General features: G+C 50.8%; 2 protein-coding genes across 3 annotated transcripts; both read right to left on the reverse strand.

Moving 5' to 3' along the window:
* Positions 1–2,189: 2,189 nt before the first annotated feature.
* Positions 2,190–6,812, reverse strand: NEU3 (neuraminidase 3). 2 transcript variants are annotated; one of them, XM_080363834.1, is made up of 4 exons: positions 6,772–6,812; positions 4,406–4,449; positions 4,038–4,274; positions 2,190–3,615 (listed from the first exon to the last, which is right to left on the reverse strand). In XM_080363834.1, exons 2-4 carry the CDS (start codon positions 4,430–4,432, stop codon positions 2,677–2,679), a joined length of 1,203 nt encoding a protein of 400 aa, XP_080219960.1. In that variant the 5' UTR covers positions 4,433–4,449; positions 6,772–6,812; the 3' UTR covers positions 2,190–2,676. The 2 variants fall into 2 exon arrangements, with proteins under 2 accessions (XP_080219960.1, XP_080219959.1); XM_080363833.1 differs by having other exon boundaries at positions 4,038–4,277; positions 6,772–6,798.
* A 114-nt stretch (positions 6,813–6,926) lies between these two features.
* Positions 6,927–19,378, reverse strand: SPCS2 (signal peptidase complex subunit 2). The gene is made up of 5 exons (XM_080361256.1): positions 19,325–19,378; positions 11,622–11,705; positions 11,096–11,260; positions 9,747–9,877; positions 6,927–7,673 (listed from the first exon to the last, which is right to left on the reverse strand). Exons 1-5 carry the CDS (start codon positions 19,361–19,363, stop codon positions 7,487–7,489), a joined length of 606 nt encoding a protein of 201 aa, XP_080217382.1. The 5' UTR covers positions 19,364–19,378; the 3' UTR covers positions 6,927–7,486.
* Positions 19,379–21,399: the final 2,021 nt, after the last annotated feature.

Here is a 21,399-nt window from a genome sequence, read left to right on the forward strand (position 1 = left end):
GGCTGTCCCCAACATCCATGTCCTCATCACCCTTGTCCCCATCCTGTCCCCACCATCCATGTCCTCATTGCCCTTGTCCCCATCCTGTCCCCACCATCCATGTCCTCATCGCCTTGTCCCCATCCTGTTCACCCCCATCTCATCCTGTCCCCACCCTCCCTGTCCCTAATTCCATGCTGTCCCCCTCCTGCCTGTCCCTATCTTGCCCATCCATCTTGCTTGTTGCTGTCCCCATCTCATCCTGTCCCCATCCCATGCCCTCCTGCCTGTCCCCACCCTCCCTGTCCTTTTCCTCCTTGTCTCCCTCCTGCCCATCCCCATCCCATCCTGTCCCCATCCTCCCTGTCTCCATTTTGTTCCCTGTTCCTGGCCCATCCTGCCTGTCCCCATCCCTGGCTTTATCCCGCTTGTCCCTGTCCCCAATTCCACGCTGTCCTTCTGCCTGTCCCCACCCTGCCCTGTCCCCATCTTATGTGTCCCCACTCTGTCCGGTAATAATTCTGCCCTGTCCTCATCCCATTCTGTCCTGTCCCAGTGGGGTGGGGACAGTGGGTCAGGGATGTCCCACCAGGTGCCCCACCAACACTGTGGCCATTTTCACACCCTGGAAAAAATGCAAGGACATGATGAGCCCATAACATGATGGGTGCAAGGACATGATGGGTGCAAGGACATAATGGATGCAAGGACATGATGGGCACAAGGACATGATGGGTGCAAGGACAGGATGGGTGCAAGGACATGATGGATGCAAGGACATGATGGGCTCAAGGACATGAAGAGCACAAGGACATGATGGGCGCAAGGACACGATGGGTACAAGGACATCATAGGTGCAAGAACATGACAGATGCAAGGACATGACGGATGCAAGGACATGATGGATGCAAGGACATGATGGGTGCAAGGACACGATGAGTCAAGGACATGATGAGTACAAGGACATGATGGGTACAAGGACATGATGAGCACAAGGACATGATGGGTGCAAGGACACAATGAGCCAAAGACGTGATGGACACAAGGACATGATAGGTGTAATGACATGATGAACCAAGGACATGATGGGTGCAAGGACATGACGGGTGCAAGGACACGATGGGTACAAGGACACAATGAGGCAAGGACATGACGGATGCAAGGACATGACAGGTGCAAGGACACAATGGGTACAGGGCTTGCGGAGGACATTGAGATCCTTCATGCTTGGGTCGGGGTACCACGTTCCATCACCTAACTGTGTCTCGTGTCCCTATCACTCAGCCATCTCCCATGTCCCCATCACTCAACCATGTCCTTCTTCCCCATCATTCCATGTCCCATGTGCCCGTCACTCAATCATGTCCCTGTCACTCAACCATGTCCTTTTTCCCCATTATTCCATGGCCCACGTCCCCATCCCCCAACCATGTCCCTGTCACTCAACCATGTCCTTTTCTCCCATCACTCCATGTCCCATCACTCAGCCATGTCCTATGGTCCCATCAATCAGCTGTGCCCCATGTCCCCCCCATCCCATGTCACGTCCCCATCACTCAGCCATGTCCCACATCCCCATCACTCAGCTGTCCCATGTCCCTGTCACTCAGCTGTCCTCCATCTCCATCATTACATGTTGCATGTCCCCATCACTGAGCTGTGTCCCACATCTCCATCACTCAGCCATGTCCCGAATCCCCATCACCCCATGTCCCATTTCCCCATCACTGAGCCACATCCCATGTCCCCATCACTGAGCTGTGTCCCACATCTCCATCACTCAGCCATGCCCCAAATCCCCATCACCCCATGTCCCACGTCCCCATCACTCAGCCATGCCCCAAATCCCCATCACCCCATGTCCCACGTCCCCATCACTCAGCCATGCCCCAAATCCCCATCACCCCATGTCCCACGTCCCCATCACTCAGCTACATCCCATGTCCCACCAAACCACTTCTAATTTGCCCACAAGACCCAGCAGGGACATTTTGGTTGTCCCCAGCGCTACTGGTAAGACGTCCATCCCAGGAATGACACCCCCCAAAAACACCCCTGTAACCCCATGATCTTGAGGGAGGTTTCTTCTCTTCCAGGTGATCAAAATGTAGCGATGGGCGGGAGGTGATGATGCTCCCAATATTGCTTGGATTCCACCCATTTTTGGGACAACTTTATTTGGCAGCCGCACGGGGACGTGTGGCCACTGTCACTCTTGGGATGCCACAACCTGTCCCCTATGGAGCAGAATTAAAAAACCCTCAAGATTTGAGTGCTTTTCCCCATGAGAATAAGGGGCAAAACTCGGCCTGAATCCGAAAACAGGATAAAAAAGGGGTAAAAAAGCAGATTCTCCGCCATGTGGCGGGGAGACAGAAATCACAGGTATTTTTAACTAAACCACCACTTTCCGGTACTTTCCCACAGGGAACCGGCTGCTCTCGGTGGCACCTTTTGCTTCTTTGCTGCCACCAATTTTTGGCAAAGCAGTGGAATGTTGGGTGCTGTGTCAGCATATTCTTCACTCTGCCCAGGACACCAACATCTCTATCTGTTGGGTGATTAAAAAGCAAAGCGCTAATTATAATAAAACCTATGTGATGCTGAGCCTCCTGCGCATCGCAAAGGCCCCCGGTGAGGTGCGGGCGCCACCGGCCGCTGGTAATCGGGATGACCCCCGTTTAAAATTGGTCCATTTTAAAAAGCTTGGAGGTTCTGCTCGCCCAGGGCGAAGAGGCAGAAGGTGATTTCCTCGCAGGCGCTGCTCTCGCCGCACTCGAACAAGCAGCCGAAACCGCCGCCGGGACAGACGGCCAGGTCGGAATAACCCGCCGGCCCCGCGCGCAGCACCCACGGGCGCCTCCATCCCGCGCCGTCCAGCGGCGACGGGTTGAGATAGACGCCCAAATTGCTCCGGCGGTGCCGGTCGGTGGGATGGGAGTACAGTAACCATGTCGGGGTGTCCCCGGCGGGCGCGGGGAAGCTCACCACGCTGCCCTGGCACCCCCGCGGCGGCTCCCCCAGCTCTTTGCACCGCGCCGAGCGCCCGAAGCGCATCCCGCGGTCGGTGCTGAACGCTACGGCCCGGCAGCCCCGCGCCGCCCGGGCGTTGCAGTAGAGCACGGGCCGCTGGGCATCGTCCCGGATTATCTCGGCCACTTGGCACTCGCCCGTTTCGCCGCCGGCCACCAGGTCGCCCTTGTGCCAGCTGCGCCCGCCGTCGTCGCTGTAGAAGACGAGGGCGTGCTGGCGGGTGCAGCACGGCAGCGGCACGGCCCCGCACAAGCGCCGGTGCACATAGTAGGCGTACGCCGGCACCACCAGGCGCCCCGAGCCCAGCTGGACGCCGTGGCCCGGCCCCACGGCGAAGGTGGCCCAGCGGGACAGGTCGCTGCCGATGGCTTGGTCCGTCACGTCGCGCAGCGCGGTCCAGGCGCGGCCGCCGTCGGCGCTGGTGGAATAGCAGAGGCGGGCGGCGCTGCAGCCCCGCCAGATTTGGCGCCGCTCCGTCTTGCCCCGCTCCACACAGATGCAGAAGAGGAAGATGACGCCGCTCGTCGCGTCGTAAAGGGGACAGGGGTTCATGGTGCGGCGGCCGGGCAGCACCAGCGCCGACAGCTCCTCCAGCGGACCCCACTGGCGGCGAGGAGGAAAACAGGCTCAGCAACCAGTGTCATGGAATCACAGAATGGTTTGGGTTGGAGGGACCTTCCCAGCTCCCCCAGAGCCCCCCCTGCCATGAGCAGGGACATCTTCACCAGCTCAGGTTGCTCAGAGCCCTGTCCAGCCTGGCCTGGGATGTCTCCAGGGATGGTTCATCCACCACCTCTCTGGCCAACCTGGGACAGGCTCTCACCACCCTCAGCGCAACAATTTCTTATATCTATGCTGAAACTCCCCTCCTTTAGTTTCAAACCATCACCCTTGTCCTATGGCAACGGGCCCTGCTCAAAAGTCTGTCCCCAAAGTCTGTGTGTGTCACCGAACCCCAAACCCCGCAGCATCGCTCGCAGGGACGGAGGTCGCAGCTTGTTCCTCCAGCCCAGCTGTATTTTTACCTTGACCGAGGAGCCGTCCCGGCAGCCCCGGCGCAGCACCAGGAACTTGGCGTCCTCGTCCCTGGCCGAGGAGCGTTTCTCGGCAAAGGCCAGGAAGGTGGCGGTGGGGGGCACGTAGAGCAGCGCCGGGATGCGGTAGGTGACGCCGTTTCCCTGCCGGAACAGCGTCTCGCCGGGGAAGCCGAGCGGAGATCCCAGCGGTGACGGGGATGGGGGCGTCTCTCGGCCATCGCCCCACTGCTGGCAGGGTGGCACGGGCGGAGGGTAAAGGGTTAAATTCTGGCAAAAGAGGGGTGGCCCCATGTCCCCCAGGGTGCAGGTAGGGTGGCCCCATGTCCCCCCCGGTGCGGGTACGGATGTGGACTCACCTTCAGGCAGGTGACAGACTGGGACATGGTGGCCTCGCTGGGGCCTGAGTGGGGTGGAATGAGGGGGTGGGGGGTGAGAGCGGAACCCCTCACAGGGGTCACCCCACATCCCCCCCCGGGCTGTTCCCAAGGGCTCCGCATTGCCTGGGACCCCCATCTCCCCCCAGCTTTAACACCCCCAGTGTCCCCAGCCCAGAGTCCCCCTGGCCATGCACTCCCATTCCCCATGCACCCCCAATGTCCCCCTGCATCCCCCCATACACCCCCAATACCCAAATCCCCTCCTGCACTCCTCCCCATGCACCCCCATCTCCCAGTGCACCCCCCAGATCCCGATCCCCCCATGCACTCCCATTCCCCATGCACCCCCAATGTCCCCCTGCATCCCCCCATACACCCCCAATACCCAAATCCCCTCCTGCACTCCTCCCCATGCACCCCCATCTCCCAGTGCACCCCTAGATCCCGATCCCCCCATGCACCCCTATTCCCCATGCACCCCCAATGTCCCCCTGCATCCCCCCTATACACCCCCAATGCCCAAATCCCCTCCTGCACTCCTCCCCATGCACCCCTCACTCCCAGTGCACCCCCCAGGTCCCAATGCCCCCATGCACCCCCATTCCCCATGCACCCCCAATGTCCCCCTGCATCCCCCCCATACACCCCCAATGCCCAAATTCCCTCCTGCACTCCTCCCCATGCACCCCCCACTCCCAATGCACCCTCCAGGCCCCACCCCCCCCATGCACCCCCAATGCCCAATTCCCCCCCATGCACCCCGATTCCCCATGCAACCCCCATTCCCCATGCAACCCCCTTCCCCCCTGCAGCCCCCATGGCCTGTACCCCCTCTACACCCTGCAGGCACTGAACCCTCCATTATGCCCAGACCCCCTTGTACCTCCGCCTGCACCCCCATAGTCTGACTCCTCTATGTCGCCCCCCCACAAGCCCCCAGTCTGATTCCCCTACACTCCTGCATTCACCAACCTCCTTCATGACCCCCCCATGCCCGAAGCCCCCATCCCCCACTCCTGCATGCACTGACCCTCCCGTGCCCCAAAACCTCCTACACCCCCACAATCCGACTCCCTGCACACACTGATGCCCTCATACCCCACCATGCTCGAACCCCCCCTGCACCCCCAAATCCCAACTCCCTTGCACACACCAACCCCCCTGTGCCCTCCCATGCCCAAAAACCTCCTGCACCCCCAAAACCTGACTCCGTGCATTCACCGACCCCTCCCGTACCCCAAAACCTCCTGCACCCCCAAATCCCAACTCCCTGCACGTGATTCCCCCGTGCCCCCCCCATACCCAATAACCTCCTGCACCCCCAAAACCTGACTCTGTGCACTCACTGACCCCTCCCATGCCCCAAAACCTCCTGCACCCCCAAAACCCGACTCCATGCACTCACCAATGCCTCCCCATGCCCTAACCCTCCTTGCACCCCCAAAACCCGATTCCCTGCACACACCGACCCCCTTGTATCCCCCCATGCCCAAAAACCTCCTGTACCCCCAAAACCCGACTCCCCGAACACACCGATGCCCCCCCATGCCCAAACCCCCCCGAACCCCCATACCCCAACTCCAGGCACTCACCGACCCCCCCTGTGCCCCAAAACCTCTTGCACCCCCACAACCCGACTCCCCTACACCCCTGCACGCACTGACCCCCCCACACCCCAATCCCTCCTTGCACCCCCCGCTGCACCCCCATAGCGCAACTCCCTGCACACACGGACCCCCCCGCGCCCCAAAACCTCCCACACCCCCATACCCCGAGTACTCACCGACCCCCCTGCACCCCCATACCCCGAGTACCCACCGACCACCCGCACCTCAAAACCTCCCGCACCCCCATACCCCAAATACTCACCGACCCCCCCGCGCCCCAAAACCTCCCGCACCCCATACCCCGAGTACTCACCGACCCCCCGCACCCAAAACCTCCCGCACCCCCATACCCCGAGTACCCACCGACCCCCCGCACCCAAAACCTCTCGCACCCCCATACCCCGAGTACCCACCGATCCCCCCGTGCCCCAAAACCTCCCGCACCCCCATACACCAAGTACTCACCGACCGCCCCCATGCCCCAAAACCTCCCGCACCCCCATACCCCGAGTACTCACTGACCCCCCCGCGCCCCAAAACCTCCCGCACCCCATAACCCAAGTACTCACCGACCCCCCGTGCCCCAAAACCTCCCGTACCCCCACAACCCGACTCCCCGCACGCACCGACCCCCCCGCCACGCCCAGACCCTCCCGCACCCCCTTCCCCTGACCCCCCCAATTCCCATCCCTTCCCACCCCGCCCCGTACCCCAATTTCCCCCCGTTTCCCCGCGCACCCCCCGCTCCAGCCGCCTCCGCCGCTCCAGGTCCGGCCCGCTCCGCCCCATCCCGCCCCTTCCTGCGGGGGGGGAGGCGGTTTAACGAGGCTCCGCCCCCCGCCCTGAGCCCGCAAACACCCCAGAGACACCGCAGGACGCGTTCAACGTCTGTTCTTCCCTTTTATTGAAAAAAAACATCGATATTTTATTAATTTGATTAGAAAATGCCATTTTCGCAGCGGGGAAAAGCCCTTCGCTTGCATTGGTTTTCACCTTATAGATAAGCTGGACGTACAGAAGTAGCATATTTATCTCCCCCCTCCCCGCCCCCCAAAGGTTTTCTTATATAAAACAATCCCTTAACCATTATTAGATAAATACAAAAATAAAGAAAAACCGTGTTTGCGAGCGGACGGTTGTTTTCCAGAAGGATTTTGTCCTGAATTCCTAACGGAACGGGGAAAAGCGAGGGTTAAATGCAAATTATCAACACCCCACATTGAGAAGTAAAAAAGGAGGATTGGGGGGGAGCATCAGTGACAAGTGTCCCCAAATCCTCCAGACAAGGGGTGGCAGAACCAGAAAAGCTGCTGAAAATCCACGATCTAAGCTTAAAAATCCCGCTTTATCCCCAACGCGCTAGGAGTTCAGGACCAAAATAGAGGCGATCGTTCGCTTTTTTAGCCGTTTTGACTTTATTGGGGGGAATTGAGCGCGTTTGCGGGGTCGGGGATCATTTGATTTTCTTCTCCATGGCCAGAGTGTCGTGGAGCTTGGACACCTCGGGTTCGTACGCCTCCATGACCAGCGTCCCGTTGGCGTCGAAGAATTTGGCGATGGATTTGGTGAACTCGGCTTCCCTCTGCTGTTTGGTTTTCCCGCTGATGAACGTTAACTTCAGGGTGTACTTGTCGTCGAACCTGCGAAGGGCAGAGAGATTTCAGAGCGGGGTTTAAGCCTGGCTTATCTTTCGAGGTCCCTTCCGATCCCTAACGTTCTGTGGTTCTGTAAGGTAAAGGTGGTGAGGAATGGCAGAGAGATTTCGGAGCAGGATTTAAGCTTGGATTAATGTAAAGCTGGTAAGGAATGGCAGAGAGATTTCAGAGCAGGATTTAAGCCTGGCTTAATGTAAAGCTGGTAAGGAATGGCAGAGAGATTTCAGAGCAGGATTTAAGCCTGGCTTAATGTAAAGCTGGTGAGGAACAGCAGAGAGACTTCAGAGCAGGATTTAAGCTTGGCTTATCTTTCCAGGTCTCTTCCAATCCCTAACATTCTGTGATTCTGCAATGTAAAGCTGGTGAGGAATGGGAGAGAGATTTCAGAGCAGGATTTAAGCTTGGCTTATCTTTCCAGGTCTCTTCCAATCCCTAACATTCTGTGATTCTGTAATATAAAGCTGGTGAGGAATGGGAGAGAGATTTCAGAGCAGGATTTAAGCCTGGCTTAATGTAAAGCTGGTGAGGAGTGGCAGAGATATTTCGGAGCAGGATTTAAGCCTGGCTTAATGTAAAGCTGGTAAGGAATGGCAGAGAGAAAGCCTGGCTTAATGTAAAGCTGCTAAGAAATAGTAGACATTTCAGAGCAGGATTTAAGCCTCGGTTAATGTAAAGCTGGTGAGGAATGGCAGAGAGATTTCACAGCAGGATTTAAGCTTGGCTTAACATAAAGCTGGTGAGGAATAGTAGAAAGATTTCAGAGCAAAATTTAAGCCTGGCTTAATGTAAAGCTGGTGAGGAACAGCAGAGAGATTTCAGAGCAGGATTTAAGCTTGGCTTATCTTTCCAGGTCTCTTCCAATCCCTAACATTCTGTGATTCTGTAATGTAAAGCTAGGGAGGAATGGGAGAGAGATTTCAGAGTAGGATTTAAGCCTGGCTTAATGTAAAGCTGGTGAAGAATGGCAGAGAGATTTCGGAGCAGGATTTAAGCCTGGCTTAATGTAAAGCTGGTGAGGAGTGGCAGAGAGAAAGCCTGGCTTAATGTAAAGCTGGTGAGGAACAGCAGAGAGACTTCAGAGCAGGATTTAAGCTTGGCTTATCTTTCCAGGTCCCTTCCAATCCCTAACATTCTGTGATTCTGCAGTGTAAAGCTGGTGAGGAATGGAAGAGTGACTTCAGAGCAGGATTTAAGCTTGGCTTATCTTTCCAGGTCTCTTCAAATCCCTAACATTCTGTGATTCTGTAATATAAAGCCGGTGAGGAACGGCAGAGAGATTTCAGAGCAGGATTTAAGCCTGGCTTAACATAAAGCTGCTAAAGAATAGTAGAGACATTTCAGAGCAGGATTTAAGCCTGGTTTATCTTTCCAGGTCCCTTCCAATCCCTTTCTGTGATTCTGTAATGTAAAGCTGGTGAGGAATGGCAGAGAGATTTCAGAGCAGGATTTAAGCCTGGCTTAACGTAAAGCTGGTGAGAATGGCAGAGAGATTTCAAAGCAGGATTTAAGCTTGGCTTATCTTTCCAGGTCCCTTCCAATCCCTAACATTCTGTAATTCTATAATGTAAAGCTGGTGAGGAACGGCAAAGAGATTTCAGAGCAAAATTTAAGCCTGGCTTAACGTAAAGCTGGTAAAGAATAGTAGAGACATTTCAGAGCAGGATTTAAGCCTGGCTTATCTTTCCAGGTCCCTCCCAATCCCTAACATTCTGTGATTCTGTAATGTAAAGCAGGTGAGGAATGGCAGAGATTTCAGAGCAGGATTTAAGCCTGGCTTAATGTAAAACTGGTGAGGAATCCTCAAATTAAGGGGAAAGCCCCTGAGAGTGGAGGTTCCCACATAGACACCAGCAGCTGCAACATGCAGGCGTTAATTACAGGAGGAAATGGTGCAGACAAGCCCGTCACGGATCGCCATTAATTATAAGTAATAATTTCTCATGGCGAATATTAATCACAAGTTGCCCAGGAAGCCGCAAAAACTGCAGAAACATCGCTATTTTCCCCTCTTTTCTTTAGGAATGAGCCTAAAAATCAGGGGTATTTGTGAATCGATACCGTTTGAGACTGGAGGAAAGTTGCCAAACATCATCGGGGTCCATTCCTGCTGGGTCTTTTCTGTGGGCTACGAGGAAAATACTCTTTTCTTTATATGAGGTATAGATAGTCAGGATTCCCATCATCACAAAATATGTGCAAGAACAGTTAAGGAAACTAAGAAGTTGTATTAATAATCTGAAGTAGAAATTAGGCAGAGAAATTGCTCATTTAACCACCTCTCACGCTGTTATAATTCCAATGAGGATGTTTGGCCGATGCCTCGTGAGCTTGAGAAATCAAATTATAACTAAACAACAATTATTAAACCTTTGCTGTCACACAAGAGCGTCAATTGATGCTCGGACGCCGCGGGGAAAACAACTCCCTATGTGATGGCCACGGAATATTTGTTTGTGAAAGCATAAAATAAAGCGGAAATCACAATAAAATCCCGTTTTTCATGATTTTGCTAAATTTTTGGTGCAACGGTTGTTGGGAGATAGTGGGAAAAACATGAGACCAAATGAGTCACGGAATTCATCGCTGTGTGTTCATCCTAAGCACAGATCAAGCAATTCATCTTGCTTATTTTAACCCCAGGTTACAACTCCAGTACAAGTTGGGGAATGACCTATTAGAGAGCAGAGAAGCGAAAAGGGACCTGGGGGTCCTGGGGACAGCAGGGTGACCATGAGCCATTCTGGGATTCTGTGATTATTTTGGAAATTATATAATCTGTAGTGCTGCAAGACAAATTATCTCAACATTTGTGCTGAAAACCAACCAGAAAAACTGTAGCCTGGAATGATAAAATCATTGCCCACGCGGCTGTGACTGGTACAATGACTCTCAAGCCAGCAACAAGTTTCCAGGCTCCCAATACCATCAAAATCACCCTCAAAATTCAGCTTGGGAGCAGCTCTTGGAAAGCTCCGCTCAACTATCAATGATATTTAGGTTGTAAAAACTCAATGGGTGTCTGTGATGAAGAGTTATGTGTTTTACTCGTCACTCTCAGTACCTGAGCTGTCATATTAGGAAAGAACAGACGTCTCTGTAATTATGCTGAAGGCAAAATTAAAATAATAACTGAAACGCACACAAAAAAACCCCTAAAGCTTTCAAGTGCTGATCTTCAGTTTGAGACGAACACCCCAAAGCGGAGGAGTCTGAGATCTGGGAAATCACCTCAAGAGCAGATCAGCTGATTTATTTCTTTTATCCTCGCATGCAAACTATTTAATTATCAGCTGATCTCCACATCACAGGAAGTAAAATACCCGCAGGCCTGAAAATGGGAATACAGAGAAGGGTTTTGTGCGAGGAAAATAAAACCTTTGTGGCGTAAACCCAAATATTTGTAAAGGATATGATACGACACAAAAGGCGAGCACGGGTTTGGACTCGGGGAAGGGGTGCAGATAATCCCAAATCAGAGCCACGATGGCGAAGAGACAGGAGATTGTGCAGATGATGAGGCGGCCATCGATCAAACGGAAATTTTCAACGTATTTGTACTTTTCCAGGAGAACCTGCAGGAGAAACACGCAGATGGGTTTATTTGGGGGTTTTTGGACATTTTACAAACCGCTCCTGGATAATATTTTGATCAAATAACCTTAATTATATTGATAAAGTCATAAAAACTTAATAAAGAACTAATGTCTGCATCACACATCGCAATAATTGATGATGAAAAGCCCAACCTCTGCTTTAGCCGTGGGAATCGCAAGAGAGAGAATCATAAAATCATTTTGGTTGGAAAAAACCTTTAAGATTGAGTTCAACCGTTAGTTTCTTTACAATCAAACCAAATATTTGACAGATTTTTCAAATGAAATGTTTCCTTTAAAAAGGAAACAATAGGGTGGAATCAACGGCTGCAGAACGTACTTTTTTAGCAGAATCATCCAAGGAATTTTTGACAGCTGAACCGTCCCACTTGTCGATTTTGACCGGTTTGTCGTCGATCTTCCACTGCAACGGAAACCAAATGGTGTTAAGAGAATTTAGCACAGGTTAGTCTTTCATTTTAATATGGTTTTTTCCCTGTTGTGAGCACAAAGACAGGAAACAACCCAAAAAACGTCAAAGTGTTTGGGAAAACCTGACCAGAGACGGAATCCGAGGCCTGATATGCGGCTTTATTGTGCCAAAACCCCCATTTTTCTTGCGAATTTAAGCTTATACATCTTGTAATGAGTACTGGAAATATTTATTGAAGTGACTTTTACATCAGTTTTACTCTAATTTTGTTCTGCGTTTACTGCCATCCACAGAAAGCATCACTTATGATTTAATTCTTGCCGTTGAATATACTCAAGGTTTTCAGCCAAACTGTTACAAACTGAATTTTGGAGGGTTAATGAGAGCAGGAAGATTTCAAGGCACTTGCAACATGAGAAAATAAAGGCACAAACAAGAAATGAAGTTTCGGTGAGACCATCCTCTAGAATGAAACCAGAAGACTCTTCGATATTCAGATTTATATTCGCCCCTCGATATTCAGATTTATATTCGCCCCTCGATATTCAGATTTTTCCTCAAAAGTGGAATCTCTCATCAATAACGAATCTCAGATACGCCTCAGCTTTCCAAAGGGGCTAATTTTCCTCTGAATGATATTATTTGTTGGTGACGCTATTTCTTTTAGCCACAGACATGAGATTGAGCCCTGTGTATTTTAAAACATCGATTATTTCAAACAGTCGAGCAAGCTGAGCTCCAATTTTTAGCTGCCATTAAATAAAATTCTCAACGTCATGTGTATTATTTCCCTGCTCCTGACGCTCACAAGTTGGATTTATTATCTACCTGTCACAAGAGCTCATTTCCCTTCTCTGGCAGGAATGGAATAATATTAAAATAAGATGTAAAACCTGATTTACTCACTCCGTGCTCACACAGGGAAAATCCCAATTCTCCTTTAGGCTCCGTAAATACGAATTATTAGGGGCGCAATAAACATCACCGTACATGCACATGCAGGGACCGTTTTACAAGGGGCAAAAGCAACAGCCAGAAGCATTTAAAAGTCATAGAAAATTGGGAAAGAACTCGCACATTAGTATAAGGTACAAAATATTTTATGAAGCTACTTTGTTGTAGATTAAAGTATCAAGAACTAGAAAAATCCCGATATTTTAAAGATTAAAAATATTGATTGGTAAAACACATACAAGACGCAGCACAGGTAGATTCGCTACTGGATACGCCAAAAACTGAACGCTGAGCTGAGCTATTCTGTTATTTTTTGTACTCATGATTCAGCTGGCAAAGCTTATTTTTGTTCTCGATAAAAATCCCTGAAAAAGCTCAATATTATAGCTGCTCAACCCTTCCCCCTACTGCTTTTTACAAATAATAAAGAACAAAGTGAATGAGAAGTTTTTAATACCACGAGAAACCGCTGCAGGACAGACCAGATCTGCCTTTGAGTACACTTGTGATTTTCTTCTTCCATAAGCCACTAAATGAATCATTTTGAAGAAGTGAAAACCAGACCCCAGCAAATATTTTGAGTAAGTTTTCCACATTTCCAGGGCTAAACCAAGACAATCCTTAGTATAAAACATGATGGTGTTCTCCAGCTTGTTCCTAAATTAGAGCAAGAATCCAGAGATACTTGAGAAGATATCACTCAAGTGATATATTTTATGATTAAATATTTAACATTGGAGATTTTGCTACTGGCAACTGCATTTTTTACCTGGTATTAAAGCACAATCTCATTGTCAATCTTATTATGTATGTTTTTAACTCCTAAAGCCTGAGGGGATGGAATCGAGGTTTGTGCTAAAACTTCTCCTCCCAAATAAAACCAACAGCTTTCTAGATATATTTGAAGACAGACTAGTTGGAAAATACCAATCAGAAAAGCACAGGTATCAAGAAATAAATGAAACTAAAGCTGCAGTTCTTTTAAAAAAATATAAAAAAACCTAAGGATTTTAAAGCTATTTTACAGGAACCTTGGAAACACAGAACTGGTAACACTTCACTTGCAGAACGGATTTGCAGAGGGGGGAAAATCTGGATGTAAAATGAGTCGAGGCGTTGCCATAATAATGTCTGTGAGACGCTACTATAATAATGTATATCCAGGAAATCTATGACAGAGCCAGAACTGAATCATCGCTTCTTGTTCTCTGTCCCAAACCTCCTGATTCTGGAATTGCCAGATAACATCAGAGATATACAACTGATACCGATCTCTAATAGAACCAGCACTTTCAGGGAGAGATGTAAAGCCCATGTAACTCTTTTTTCCTTTTAATAAAGCTGTTGCTGGGGAAAAAAACTGCCCAAAGCAATGAGCGGCTTTCCAGTTCTTGTTCGGGCTTCCGTGTGACTGAGGCTGTTCTGCTTCAGGACTGTAATGGTTTGATAATCCCAGGGCGGTTCATGCCAGAGGGGATCTTGTAATGGCGATACAGAATCATTTTGGTTGGAAAAGACCCTCAAGATCATCAAGTCCAACTGTTTCCCCACCCCTGGCACTGCCCCATGTCCCTGAGAACCTCATGTCCGTCTGTCCAACCCTCCAGGGATGGTGACTCCAGCACTGCCCTGGGCAGCCTGTTCCAATGCCCCACAGCCCTTTGGGGAAGAAATTGTTCCCCAGATCCAACCTCAACCTCCCCTGGCGCAACTTGACACACCTGCAGTTGGGGATTTCAGCCTAGGGAAGAGCTTCAGCCCTCCTGTTACCTTGGTCGTGATGTTCCCCTGAGGTTATTTCTCTAACAGGGTACAGCACCTGCTGCTACTTCTCTCCTTCCAGGCTGATGTGCAGGACCAAAGGGCTGGGGAAAGGCTGGGACGCTGCGCTGGCACCCAGAGCATCAATGCCGTGGGAGAAGGAGCAGAAGGAAGCGCTCGAAGAAAACAATTAACATCCATGAAGCACAGAAACGTATAGACGTCTATACACTGATGTCTATAAACCAGTGCAACGGTGGGTAAAACTTCTGATCGATGGCCAACTTGGAAGAGAGATGGAAATTTGGCCCTGACTACCAAGTGCTCACCCCAAAACAGAGGGGAAAGTGTCCCTGGGTCTCGGCTCTGCAGAACAGCCCTGTTTTTTCTGCGGGGGTGGGGAAGGAAGGTGACACTGCACTGGTGTCCTCTGGAACCCGGCAAATACAAATGTTGGTGAGACTCCACCTGCAGCTTTGGGGTCCTCAGCACAGGACACACATGGACCTGCTGGAAAGGGGCCAGAGGAGCCCCAGAAATGATGCGAGGCTGGAACAGCTCTGCTGGGGGACAGGCTGAGAGAGCTGGGGTGTTCAGCTGGAGAACAGAAGCTCCGGGGAGACCTTAGTGCGGCCTTTAAAGGTGTCCTTAAGAAAGATAGGGACAGATTTTGAGCAGGGCCTGTTGCCATAGGACAAAGGGTGATGGTTTAAAACTAAACAAGGGGAGATTCAGGTTGGACAGTAGGAAGAAATTGTTGTCCTGAGGGTGGTGAGAGCCTGGCCCAGGTTGGCCAGAGAGGTGGTGGATGAACCATCCCTGGAGACATCCCAGGTCACGCTGGATGGGGCTCTGAGCAACCTGAGCTGGTGAAGATGTCCCTGCTCATGGCAGGGGGGGCACTGGGGGAGCTGGGAAGGTCCCTTCCAACCCAAACCATTCCATGATTCAATGATCCCTGTTCCTCTGGCCAGTAGATGGTATTTTTCAACCAGTTATTAATTTTCAGCACTTTGAGTGTGAGCTCTAAAGGCTTCAAAAGAAAAGCTCAGAGTTAAACCCCAATGGAGGAAAAAAACCCCAACTAGCTCAAAGCAGTTTTTTAGTTTGCATGTGATTTGACTCCTGCATTTTAAAAACCAAATGAAAGGTTAACATACTTGTCCTGAACACATCCTATACTATGAATGGGAAGTAAATACGGTGTTCTGCAGCTAGGAAGTGGATTTGGTACCTGAAAGCGTACCTGTGTAAGAACAGGGCTTCAGAGCAAAGGCTGAAATATAGCCAGTGGTTCTCCTACTTAAAAACAAAGAATACAAATCAGAAATGCAATATCAGGAAGCTGCAAAACAGATCAGACACTAGAAGCACACACAGGCCCCAGCTGTTCACATCCGAGTGAAGATGCTGTCTGCAGCTGGATGGCAGCAGTGGAATGTTGTGCCATTAACTCCAAAGGAAGGGACAGAAAAACAAGTGTTTGCTTCCACAGGGGACATCTCATTATCTGAGTGCTTGCAAGGCTCGTTTATCAAGCCATCGTCTTCATTTAAATCTCTTTACAAAGCTCTTTCATAAGCAGGAGTCAAAGAAAAATCCTAAGGGAGAAATTTCAAGGTGTTCGCATCTCGGAAGGCACGCCACAAACTTAACTTATTCCTTCCGCCGCTACAATTGACGCATTTACATCACATCCAATTTTAGCCTGGAAGATCTTCTTGTCTTTTTGAATATTGCTTTGAAGTTCATGGCGCACTTTGGGCATTGGAAACATAAATAGTCAAGCCATACAAACAGAGATTCGTTGGTGCTGCAAGAGAAACGCTGCTGTCAACTATATATATTCTTCAAGGGGAATGTTTCCACATCTAGTCTGTGTTTTTTATTATAAGGATGAAAAGAATGTAACCTCCTGTTGCTAAATCCTAAAATCGGAAGCTTTTCAAACGGGGACACGTGATGCTGCAGTCGAGCAAGGCTGGAGGAGTCTCAGCAGATGAAGCACATTGACTCCCTCACAGCACACACCGCAGGTCTCTGCCCCTCCCCAAATTCTAAAATAACTGTGATGTTGTACAGCTCAAGCCCAGCAGCAGCGGGATTTGCAAGGGGCAGAATTCAGGGCCATCTCGCTGCACATTAGTTCCCTCCTCTTCCTCTTGAAGAGTTGTAGCGAACTCCAGCGAGTTAGCGCGGCCGCTATGAGCTCCAACGAACTCTGCCTCAGAGGAAGGAATTCTGGACCTCACTCTCCCCAAAATACCAGTTTTACTTGAGTGTACTCACAACCAACATCCCCTGGTCCCAAAGAGCAACTTCTGGGGCACAAGAGCGGAAGGCAGTTGCAGTAGTTATGTTCAGGAAGTGGTTTTAGTCCTGGAGTTTGCGAAACCTTTGAAGGTTTCACTCTATTAGCAGCAGAGTGTGGTTACCAATTTAGTGTTGCGCTCAAGAGTTGAAATCTCGAGGTGTTTGGGGGATGGCAGCCGCTGCTGCACAGCACTGGGAATTCAGGGGTGTCCTGGTTAAGTGGGGAGAGGTCAGGAGGAGCTGTCTGATTATCACCAATGCTTAAAGAACATGAGAAGGACAAAAAACAGGACAGTTAGAACACAAATCTCCCTAAATTCACCCTGATTTAATTTACTAGTTCAGTACAAAAAGATACACTGAACAAGCAACCCATCCTAAGACATTAAAGCCCCAGTGATAACCCTTTTTTTTCCTGTTTAACAAATATTTTACCAAATTATGGACCTAAGACCACAATTCTCCAGATGATACCTCAGCAGTCCATACACCCCATTTCACATAAATGACCCAATTTCAAGTCATCTGGGGGAGGAAATGAAAACATGATGATCAGCATAGAGACAGAGGGAAAAGAAAATAGAACATTATCAAGTGCGTGTATGTACTTCAGGTAGAAGCCTGGAAGAAAAAGGTTTCTCACTAAAGGATTCAGCTTCTGCACCAACAACTTATTTCCCTCACCGAAAACTCCTTTTAATTCCGAAATAACGACCCCTCAGCACCCACCGAACATGGCAGGAGGAGCAGGAACACCTGGAGAGCAAAACTCTCAATGTTTAACCACAAAGTGCTGTCATTTCAAAACTGAAAGCTGAGCACATTTGCAGAAGGCAGCCAGAAATACTTCATTAGTACGGGTTCCCCTAAAGCACTCGCTCAACAACTCACTCTACAGTTCTAAAGAAAAAAAATATCAAATTATTTGGGATAGTAAGGATAATTTAATCTCCAACAGATGCAAGAAAACGATACTCTTTAGACATTATGAAAATATATATATATATATTTCAATGAAAATCACAGTGATTACAATTGCAGCCACGTGTATTTTGAAGTTCTGTGAAAGATGCCAAACACACCGCTCTGAACACGCCCTTTTGCAACCAGAAATACAGACACAAGTAATTCCATCTCATGGAGAAAAATGCCTCCAGGTCTTTAGTTTCAACTCCTAGACTGCCCAGTATTGTGAAGAGCTGCGCCACAAACACTTGACCACTTAAAACTGACCTGAGGTGACAGTCACTTTACAAAAAAGCTCATTTAAAACGGTGAGATGCGACCGGGCTCCACCTGACACCTCTGCCATAGAACAGAATCATTTTGGTTGCAAAAGACCCTCAGGACTGTGAAGTCCAACCGTAACCTAACTCTGACATGAAACCATGTCCCTGAGAACCTCATCTAAACACCTTTTAAAGGTGTCACAGAATCACAGAATGTCAGGGATTGGAAGGGACCTGGAAAGCTCATCCAGTGCAATCCCCCCATGGAGCAGGAACACCCAGATGAGGTTACACAGGAAGGTGTCCAGGCGGGTTGGAATGTCTGCACAGAAGGAGACTCCACAACCCCCCTGGGCAGCCTGGGCCAGGCTCTGACACCCTCACCACGAACAAGTTGCTTCTCATATTTAAATGGAACCTCCTGTGTTCCAGTTTGTACCCATTGCCCCTTGTCCTGTCATTGGTTGTCACCAAGAAGAGCCTGGCTCCATCCTCCTGACACTCATCCTTTCCATATTGATCCCCAGGAATGAGTCCCCCCTCAGTGTCCTCTTGTCCAGCTTCAGAGCCCCAGCTCCCTCAGCCTTTCCTCACACGGGAGATGCTCCACTCCCTTCAGCATCTTGGTGGCTGCGCTGGACTCTCTGCAGCAGTTCCCTGTCCTGCTGGAACTCAGGGGCCACAACTGGACACAAGATTCCAGGTGTGGTCTCCCCAGGGCAGAGCAGAGGGGCAGGAGAACCTCTCTGACCTACTGACCACCCCCTTCTAACCCACCCCAGGTCCCATTGGCTTCCTGGCCACAAGGGCCCAGTGCTGGCTCATGCTCACCCTGCTGTCCCCAGGACCCCCAGGTCCCTTTCCCCTACACTGCTCTCCAACAGCTCGTTCCCCAACTTACACTGGAACCTGGGGTTGTTCCTGCCCAGATCCAAGACTCTACACTTGCCCTTGTTCTATTTCATTAAGTTTTCCCCACCCAACTCTCAGCCTGTCCCGGTCTCTGGATGGCAGCACAGTGGCTCCACCACTGCGCTGGGCAGCCTATTCCAGTTGCTTCACAACCCTTTCTGTGAAGAATTTTTCCGTAATATCCAACCTCAACCTTCCCTGGTGCAACCTGAAGCCGTTTCCCCTCGTCCTGTCGCTTGTTCCTTGGGAGCAGAGCCCGACCCCCCGTCCCTCCCTCCCCTCACAGCCCCACGCCTGAGGCAGGAGATGCCCCTCAGCGAGGCGTTGTGGTGACCGGCGCTCAAACTCGGGGTGGCCGCAGCTCAGCCCAGCTCTACGGACACCTCTGAGACGGTTGACGATGCCTTCAGGAAGGGGAACCCCCCGAGGGGCCCGCGGTACCTTATCGAGCAGCCCGCTCCTGCCGCCTTTGGCCGCCATCTTGTCCTCCGCCCTCCACCCCCGCCGCCGGGCGACCTGTTCGCTCCTGATTGGCCGGGAGCGGGCGGGCGGGAAAAGCCGGCACCCCGCCCTCCCCGCCGCGGTGCACGCTGGGAAATGTAGTTCGTGTCTCCCCCCCTCTGCGTTCGGTGTTGCTATGGCGATGGGGCGGCGCGGAGGGGAGGAGGAGGAGGAGGAGGTGGCTGTGGTGCGGGGACGGGAGAGCGGCTGGGGAGACCCCCGGGCTGCGGGGTGAGGGGCGGGCAGCACTGCCCGCCCGGGCTGCTTCAGCCTGGGAGCCGGGGAGGGTGAGGGGGAAACGCGTGCGGGGCCCCTCTGGGCCGTGGAGGACCGTGAACTCTATGGTCGTTGAGGGGGGTGTGTGTGGGGGGGTGCGTGAGGATTTGGGGTGGGGGGGGTGTCGTCGGTGGGTGTGCGGGGTGTATGTGTGTGCGAGTGAGGTGTGTGAGGGTGTCCATGGGTGTTTGTGTGGGGATACGTGGGTGTATTTGGGGTGTGTGGGGGTGTTTGTGGGTGCCTGTGTGGGGTGCGTGAGGGTGTTTGTGGGGTGTGAGGGTGTTTGTGGGTGCCTGTGTGGGGTGTATGAGGGTGTTTGTGGGGTGTGAGGGTATTTGTGGGTGTCTGTGTGGGGTGTATGAGGGTGTTTGTGGGGTGTGAGGGTGTTTGTGGATGCCTGTGTGGGGTGTATGAGGGTGTTTGTGGGGTGTGAGGGTATTTGTGGGTGTCTGTGTGGGGTGTATGAGGGTGTTTGTGGAGTGTGAGGGTGTTTGTGGGTGTCTGTGTGGGGTGTATGAGGGTGTTTGTGGGGTGTGAGGGTGTTTGTGGGTGCCTGTGTGGGGTGTATGAGGGTGTTTGTGGGGTGTGAGGGTATTTGTGGGTGCCTGTGTGGGGTGTATGAGGGTGTTTGTGGAGTGTGAGGGTGTTTGTGGGTGTCTGTGTGGGGTGTATGAGGGTGTTTGTGGGGTGTGAGGGTGTTTGTGGGTGCCTGTGTGGGGTGTATGAGGGTGTTTGTGGGGTGTGAGGGTATTTGTGGGTGCCTGTGTGGGGTGTATGAGGGTGTTTGTGGAGTGTGAGGGTGTTTGTGGGTGCCTGTGTGGGGTGAGGGTGAGTGTATTTGGAATGTGTGAGGGTGTGTGGGGTGAGGACTGGGTCTATTTGGGCTGTGTGAGGGTGTTTGTGGGTGTCTGTGGGGTGTATGAGGGTGTTTGTGTGGTGTGTGAGGGCGTTTGTGGGTATCTGGGGGGTGTGTGAGGGTGTTTGTGGGGGGTGTGCATCATTGTGGGTGTACGTGGGGTTATTCTTTCTTTTAAGCTAATGTGAAAAGTTTTACATTTAAATCTGCAGACCGCCTGAAGGTGTGAAATAGGTCCAACATTTCTAGTGTCAGCCCTTAAACACACAGTTTATGACATGCCTTTCAAAGCAGGGCAAATGTGGGCTGCTGTTTATAGAAAGGATAAAGATAAAATCAAGTTAGTAACTAATGGTTTTGGGAAAGGGACTTTACCAAAGGGGAAGAGAAAAAAAATGTATCTAAATTACCTAGAACTGAAGATTCAGGGTAAATTTTCACAGTCATTTATAGCCTGAAACATTTGAACAGAGATGGCTTTACTGTCTTTACAGAAATGCAGTGTATACAAACACAAAAAACATGATGTTTCTCAACAGCCATTATACTGGTGGGTCTCAAATGTTTTCTTTCTTACAGATTCCGTCTATTTTGGATTAGCTTGCCTCAAGTTTTAATCTTCTGCAGAGCTGTACCAAAGAGTCAGAGCCTGTCTAGAGAGGGAAATCCATGAAGTTTTAAATTAACTCGTGATTGTTTTGGTAAGGTCGGTAAACGCATTCCCAGATCTGCTGTGGGAAATCATCTCTCTGTCGCCTTCAAGGTTAAACACAATGAGATCTTAGTGCCCATAGCAAAGTTCTACAATAGGATCAATTAATTGGTTAGTACCTTACTAAACTTAAAACAGAACCCCCATTAGCAAGTGCTTATGTATGTTAGT

This window comes from Nesoenas mayeri, assembly GCF_963082525.1.
Source record: "Nesoenas mayeri genome assembly, chromosome: 1".
In the NCBI taxonomy this organism is placed as follows: domain Eukaryota; kingdom Metazoa; phylum Chordata; class Aves; order Columbiformes; family Columbidae; genus Nesoenas; species Nesoenas mayeri.